The following is a 7,598-nucleotide window of genomic DNA, read 5'->3' on the forward strand; positions in this document are numbered from 1 at the left end:
GAGGAAGATTTATCATTAACATGAACAAACTGAATTCGATCAGATAGATCAGATTTAAACCAGTCTAGTGGTTTTGGATAAGCTAGACGCAGCAACTAATGAGTAACTTACATTTAACGTATGTCAACCATCAGATAACTTACCTGGACCTTATGACCCACGTGTGAGCATACGCTAGCACACGTCGATTTGTGAATGAGTTATTTATGATTTGTTTTGGCATCAGGTCAACATCGTTTTACTTAACTAGCTTAATATGGAAAATGCAATGGTTGCATGGGGACACCCATAGTGGAAACGAGCTCTGAGAAAGATGCGGCCTGCAGGTCTTTGGAGGCTGATTTCCTGACCTCTTTGGGCTCTTTTTTCTCGGCCCGCCTCTCTGGCAAAGCTTCGCCACTCTCTCATGTTTTTCCAGTAATGTGGTTTGCTGCAGTCCCAAAGCTTTAGTCATGGCTCTCTAACCGTTTCCAGGCTGATGGATCTCAGTTCTTCCTGAGTTTCTTCAGACCTCAGCATGATGTTGATCTGTGGAGGATCTTTTATTTGTTAGGTATGTTCTAACTTACTTTCTCACACAGTAGCAGCATAAGAAAAATGGAAGAACGCCATCTCTTTTTCCACCATTAGTCGCGTCTCCATCAATGTTTTAAAGAGAGATAATCATCATCAGGCTGCAGCACAGTTTCCCGGAAATTAGGTTCATATTTAGTTTAGTGTTTTGCTGGAATTTAAATCATAGACAATAACTCAACAAACGACTCTGTTAATCAGAAGGAAAAAGTGGCTGAAAAGATTTTTTTTAAATTCCACTTTGCCTCTCAGAAATGTTATAGATTTAACCTTTGCTGCCCTTTCAGCTGCAGGTGATTTCAGACATTCTGTGATGTAAATCATTGCATTGCAGGTCCTGCTCCTGTTTTTAAGCTGAAGCTTTTCTTCCAGGATTGATTTATTTTCTCTCTCTCTCTGTGAGCTTATGCACCCCGTGAGAAACTGCAGAGGACTTCCTAAAGTCTTCATCCTACTGTGGGTTTCTGCTTCCACACGACTGACATCGATCCTGTTAACATGTCGTCCCACCTGAGCCGTGGATCTCTGCAGCTCCTCCAGACTCCGTAGATCTCATGGCTGCTTCTCTGATTATTGTCCAGTTTGTTTCTTCATTGTTATTTTTATTCTATTTGGCCTTCAGCTCCATTTATGGCAGATTAAGCTGCAGACAGATGGATTCTGTTCATTTCTGAAGCCATAGAATAACCTGAATACAACTTCAGATTTTTATCAATAAGAAATTGTTTCCAAGTATTTTAAATAATGGTTTAAAACCAATAAAATACTTTAAAGCAGGCAGCTTTAACATTATAAAATGTGGGACAAGGGGAATGAATGGCTTCATAAGGTGATGATTGTGTAACATCTTTGGTCGGTATTAACCTCGCCAGAGGAAACAGAAAGCTAGCTGAGGGATCCAACTGATCCCGTCAGGTTCGTCTCTTATCCAGCCGTCTGTAGAAGAATCGACTCGTAACGGAAAAACTGAAATAATTCAATGTCTGGAACAGAACGGCTGAAAGCTGAACCTTTTCCAAAGGTTGGTCTGTTTGAATGAAGAGAGAATTCAGAAGGAAATCCAGGGAAAGGTTACCATGAAAAGCACAGAAGACTTTTTACTTTGTGTCTAAAGTTCCATTCAATTCACTTTAATTAAACAATTATATTAGAAACATATTGTCTCACGGCACAAAGTCAATTTAATTCAGTGATCCAGATTCATTCGTTCCAAAGAATCTAAGTTATTACAGAACAATGAAGTCTAATACAGTTTATCACTATAATCAGTTAAGTTTAGAACTAAAGGATCCCAGCAGATTGAACTGACCGACCAACCTGCAATCCCTCCCACTGAGCAAGCATGTAGCGACAGTGGAGGGAAAACCTCCAGCAGAACCAGACTCTGTGTGAGCAGCCGTCTGACGCCACAGACTGCAGGTTAAAGGACAGAAAACAGAAGGAGTAGGTTGAGCTACAGAGCTCAGTCAGGAAAACCTAAACCGCTCCACTTCACTAAACCAAAGATGCGCAGCAGATGATTTTATAATTCAGATAAACTATAGCGAATAAAAGGAGGAATAAAGGCATAAAGAGTTTCCCCCAAAGCAAAGCTTAGATCTTCTTTTTTAAGCGGAAATGCAACGTTCAACCAAACTTAACTCATGAGCTGGTGTCTTACTATCATCAATAACTAGATTAGAAATCTGAAGAATATTAAAGCAGAAGAGAAAAAACAAAGCTTTGTTTCATTATTTATTTTATGTAAGGGCACCGCCATCTTCAGGTACCTCAAACGATGACATCACCAGGTGGTTAGCGCTAGCTGAATTCCGTCATTTAGGGTTTTAATGGATTCTGAAAAATGACTCGAAAGATGAGTTCACAAAAAATAAAGATTTATTCTGCATTTCTTCAGCAACATTTCCTGATCTGGCAGAAAGCGGCTTTGTTCTTCCCTGCAGTCATAATCTGCACATCTGAGAGGAATATTTAAAGGATCAACTAGTTGGCTGGATTACAATAAATAACAGCGATATGCGTATTTAACAGTGGGAAACATTAGAGCCACACAAACATAAACTGTTCCTCTTTCTGTCGTTTCTTATTGAATGCGTGGATCTTTATTTTCCAGCTTGTTTCTGTAAATTAACATTTATTACAATGCTGCACATTTTCTATGAAAATATGACGATGTGGGCGGAGACAGAGGATCAGAGGTGGAAATAACGATGGAAAGTTTCTGCAAACTGCTTGCAGAGTGACGGGGCCGGCAGTGTGAGAATCAGGTTCCTCTGGTAGCTCCCTCAGCTGCGCGTGCTGTACAGGTCTTCATCTTCAGGGCTGGACTGGCCAAAGTCCATGAGAGCCGGGTCCGTCTTAAAACCAGAGCCCTCTGGAGGGAGACATGGGAAACAATGGTGAAATGTGGAGGAGGCACAGAAATGAGTGAAAACTCTGAGAAGAGCTAAAGATAGAAGATCAACCCGCAGCTTATCGCTCATCACATGAGGAAAGCAGAGAGCCGCAAATGTGGGCGTTGATGGTTCATAACACGTCCTCTGTGTCGGTGAATAATTGATGATAATAGACTCTGCTTTAGAGGAGATACTTAGAAAGATTTCTAATGCGTCAGATCAACAAAGTAGAGTTTAATAGTTGAGTGGAAGGAAAAGAGCAGATTGTTTTCAGAATTTTTTATGAATACGAATCATAAAAACGTGACAGTAGTTTGTATTCAAAAGGCTCACGGTTCTAAATGATTTCAGGGCCGTTAGGTTTCACCTAATTAGTGAAGAGAAAACATTAATGAGAGAAACAGCCTGGAGGCAAGTTCAGAAAAACAGGCTTAAAGTTGACCTTCGCTCCGCTTCTCTGAAAACATTTCAACCAGAGCCTGAATCCAACATCAGGTTCCTAAACCATCATAGATTGATGCTGAAATGTTTCAGAAGCAGAGTGAAAGTTTGGTTCCCTGTGAGCCTGATTGGCGGCTGCCATGACCCCCCATGGCTGAGGATCTGCAGCAATCCCAGCGCAGCAATCCCAGCGCAGCAGGGGTCACAAACTTGGCCTTTATGGAAGAGTTCAAAGATGACATGCAGATAAAGCAGAAGGTAAAAAATAAATAAAGTCCAGCAAAAGGTTCTGGCTGTAAAACATGGTGGTGGCAGCAGCATGATGGGGTGCTGCTTTTCATCTCCATGGAAACTGATCGGAGCTCAATTTTGGGAAAATCGTGGAAGAAAAGCTGCAGCAGGCAGAAGTTAATGTTTCAGCAGGGCAGGAAATTAATGCTAATTACTAGCTGAAAGCTAAAGCTAATTACTGGCTGAAAGCTAAAGCTAATTACTGGCTGAAAGCTAAAGCTAATTACTGGCTGAAAGCAAAAGCTAATTACTAGCTGAAAGCTAAAGCTAATTACTAGCTGAAAGCTAAAGCTAATTACTGGCTGAAAGCTAAAGCTAATTACTAGCTGAAAGCTAAAGCTAATTACTGGCTGAAAGCTAAAGCTAATTACTAGCTTAAAGCTAAAGCTAATTACTAGCAGAAAGCTAAAGCTCATTACTAGCTGAAAGCTAAAGCTAATTACTAGCAGAAAGCTAAAGCTCATTACTAGCAGAAAGCTAAAGCTAATTACTAGCTGTTACCATGAGTCTCGACTCCAGACATGAATGATTTGGCAACAAAATCATTGATTTGAAAGATAATCCTAATATAACAAAAATGCTCCAATCACCTAGGCACCTAAATTTGGTCAAATTACATTTTAGAAAAGTAAGTAACTGACTTTCACGCTCCAGCCCTGCACGTAAAACATTTATAGTGATTTAGCTGCAACACAGAAATAGTTGCATCAAGCATTCAGACGGATGCAAGCGAGAAAACAAGGAAACCTGGGAGTGAATCATCTACAGACTTCTGCTTTAAGCAAAGGAAAATTAAAGTAAAATTCGGGGTCAAATAAAATTGATTTTTGGATTTTTGGCAAAATGGTTCTGCCTAAAACACGAACGTTTTACAATCCTTGAAACTTTTCTGTTCAGAGCAGTTTTCAATCCAGAAACTTTGAGATGTTTGCAGAAACGTCTAAATCGTGGATGTTAACTCTGCTTCCTGTTGCTCTGCAGAATAAATCCACCTAAACCAGGAAACCGATGCAGCAACGGGTTAAAACATCCATACGATGGATCCTAATCAGGGGTTATCGGTACCTTTTGTGTTTCCTGCTTCAGGCTGCTGAGGAGGCGGCGTCCTGAGCGGCATTGAGGTTAGCGTCTCCTCGGCAACAGGAAGTGACGGCTCCTCTGCTGCCTCTGATTCAACAACAGGATCCACGGTGGAAGAGCCTTTTAGTTGAAGCAAACATCATGAGCTCTTCTGTTTGTTCCATTTATACATTCATGTCAGCATCTTAGTTCTTTCACTGATTTTAGGTCCTTTTCAGAATAAAAGCTTCAGCTCTACTAACCTGGAGGAATTTGTCCTTCAGACTCCTCTGCAGCAGACTCGTCCTGGACCGTCTCCAGCTCTACGCCTGCTGGCGTCCCATCAATGGAAACAGGTTTTCCATCTGAGAGCTTCTTGTTCTCTACTGCTTCTTCAGAGGGATGAGGCGGCTCTGTTTGTGCTGCAGAAGCTGGACAGGAAGAGAAGGAAAACATCACTGCTGCAGCTGAAGTAAAAGGAAAGAAGCCTCAGGAGGAGACGGGGATCAGTACCTGTAGCAGCCGATCCCGTCTCTGCTGGAGATGTTCCTGGAAGCTCTACTGTCGAGGGGACAACCGGCTCGTCTGAAAGAGAAGCTGATTCCACTTCTGAGGAGATCTTAGCTGATGAAGAAGAGTTGGTCAATCCAGACTCCTCACCTGGTTCTGAGGGAGGCTGGGATTCGGATAAAGGAGGAAACGGTTTATATCATAGAAATGAACTAGAAGAGCTTGTCAGGATAAAACTAAAAATACTAACCAGTCATCTAAGAGGCTGACTGATCTGATCAGGCTGAATATTTAGAGGGCCTCCAGTTAAAGGCCCACTTTTTATTTTAAATAATTAACCAACAAACAGTGTTTGGCTCCATTAATGCTACCAGCAGGACTTCCCTCTAAAATGTTCATTTACTATCTGGAAAGCTGTAATAAATAAAATTTATATCTGAATAAACTCTGTTTAAAAAATGACAATAAAAGTCTCTAAAATGCCGACTATGTTAGTTAGTAGAAGACAAACCGTCGTTCTCCATGTCATGTGACCTGGGAGAACGTATGGCTGTTAAAGCCATGACCAGTAGCCTGCTTGACCACTGGTGTGGTGGGGGTGGGTGTGTATGTGTGTGTGTGTGGGGGGGGGGTTGTCAGGTTTTGATCGATTATCAGATCAAATATAACAAAGATTTAACGATCAATCTGAACCTGCAGAACCGATAAAGACGAGGGCAAAGATCCCAAAGGCTAAATGTGAAGGAATACAAGTATAGAAGAGATTAATAATTAACAATTAATAATAATTAACATTAAAAAAGGCTTTTATATGTTTGCTTTAATGATCTGAATTAATTTTATTATTAACCACAAACTGGGCATCTTCATAACTTCCTGAAAACTACGGAGGAGAAATGGGGAAAAACCAACTAACTGGCATCAGACCAGCTCAGCAGGAAATATAATTATATTTGGGAACCGAAATAAGTTTAGATCCCAGAAATCAACAGTAATCTCTAAAGGGCAAAGTTCAGGTGCAGGAAATGGAATATAAACGGCGGCTGCTGATGAAAACAGGTTGATCTTTAAGGTGGAGGAGTTTCTGGTTGAGCGTCGCTAACTAAAGCTGCTCTGATTGGCTCTCTCAGAGCTGATGTTCAGTCATGAACCTGCGGCTGTGAAGAAGCCCTCTCTTTGCCAGCCGGCTCCTTGGCAGCGAGGAGCGATGATGCTGCGGCGCTGCTCCACTGGCCGGCGGCGTACACCTTGTTTCCCGTCACCTGATGAAGGACAGCAGAGGCTTTAACCTGAAGCTAGCATCAACCGCGTCTCAGCGTGAGAGAAACAGCAGCCAGCGGTACCTTCAGCACAGACACTGCTTGGGCTGGGTAGCACACCGACACCCCGGCTCCCATGAGTCCCAAAGGAACGGCTACCCTCCGGAAACGAGAGCCTGAAACAAAGTTCCACATGACAGAGAAAGAGAAATCAGACAGCCGCTGATTTCAAACTAAGCAGAGGAAAAGTCACTTCCTGTCTGCATGTTGGCCGCCTTTCAGACGGAAACTTCACTAAAGTCAGACTCTGCTGCTCAAATATCTGTCCTCTCTGGAAACTGGTGCTTGTCCTGACATGGAAAACCTCAGACTGTCCGGATGAAAAATCCAAAACAAGAAGAAAAGTTTCAAATGAAGCCTGCTGACGTCCAGGTGTGGAAACGCAGCGGCCTCCTCTGATTGGACCAGGAAACGTAGGACGGTCACAGTCAGAAACAGATCAACAGGTGGGAGTCAGCAGGAAGCAGAGTGGAAATAAATACCTCGAATGCAAAGATTTGACTATCTGAAGTGTTTCACTAAACTATTCACACCTCTTACAGTTTTTCACATCAGTGGTTTAAATTTAGATTCATCGCTGCTGCTGCAAAATGTTTCCACCAACTTTGCAAAGATTATTAGCTGTTCTCTGAAGGTCTGAAAAATAGTTTCCCTGGTCATGCAGCCCTTTCTCTGCCTGTTTTATTCCTGTTCTCAACCTGTTTTAACCCTGTTTTCAACCTGTTTTCGACCTGTTTTCAGCCTGTTCTCACCCTGTTTTCAGCCTGTTTTCAACCTGTTTTAATCCTGTTCTTAGCCAAGCTTAGCTCTGCACTTTGAGATGTTTTGATGTAAACCCTGTTAGCTCAGACAGCATCTTTAGATTCCTTCCTTTTCCAATCCTGTTCTCGGCCTGTTTTCAGCCTTTTCTCAGCCTGTTCTCAGCCTGTTTTCGGCCTGTTCTCGGCCTGTTCTCGACCTGTTCTCGGCCTGTTCTCGGCCTGTTCTCGGCCTGTTCTCGGCCTGTTCT

The 7,598-nt window shown here is 42.3% G+C and overlaps 1 protein-coding gene across 3 annotated transcripts in view; it reads right to left on the minus strand.

Moving 5' to 3' along the window:
* Positions 1-2,306: 2,306 nt before the first annotated feature.
* Positions 2,307-7,598, minus strand: part of LOC107101728 (MICOS complex subunit MIC27-like) — an 11,455-nt gene continuing 6,163 nt past the window's right edge. Inside the window, exons 4-9 of one of the 3 annotated variants that reach the window (XM_015400746.1) lie at positions 6,614-6,705; positions 6,422-6,532; positions 5,274-5,436; positions 5,024-5,191; positions 4,767-4,901; positions 2,307-2,947 (exon numbers count right to left, since the gene is read on the minus strand). In XM_015400746.1, coding sequence (XP_015256232.1) covers positions 2,859-2,947; positions 4,767-4,901; positions 5,024-5,191; positions 5,274-5,436; positions 6,422-6,532; positions 6,614-6,705 — 758 coding nt within the window. In that variant the 3' untranslated portion in view covers positions 2,307-2,858. The remainder of the gene's footprint in view (positions 2,948-4,766; positions 4,902-5,023; positions 5,192-5,273; positions 5,437-6,421; positions 6,533-6,613; positions 6,706-7,598) is intronic. The other 2 variants (XM_015400745.1, XM_015400744.1) reach the window with 2 other exon arrangements.

Source organism: Cyprinodon variegatus, unplaced genomic scaffold (assembly GCF_000732505.1).
Source record: "Cyprinodon variegatus isolate N-32 unplaced genomic scaffold, C_variegatus-1.0 Scaffold1142, whole genome shotgun sequence".
NCBI classification, from domain to species: Eukaryota; Metazoa; Chordata; class Actinopteri; order Cyprinodontiformes; family Cyprinodontidae; genus Cyprinodon; species Cyprinodon variegatus.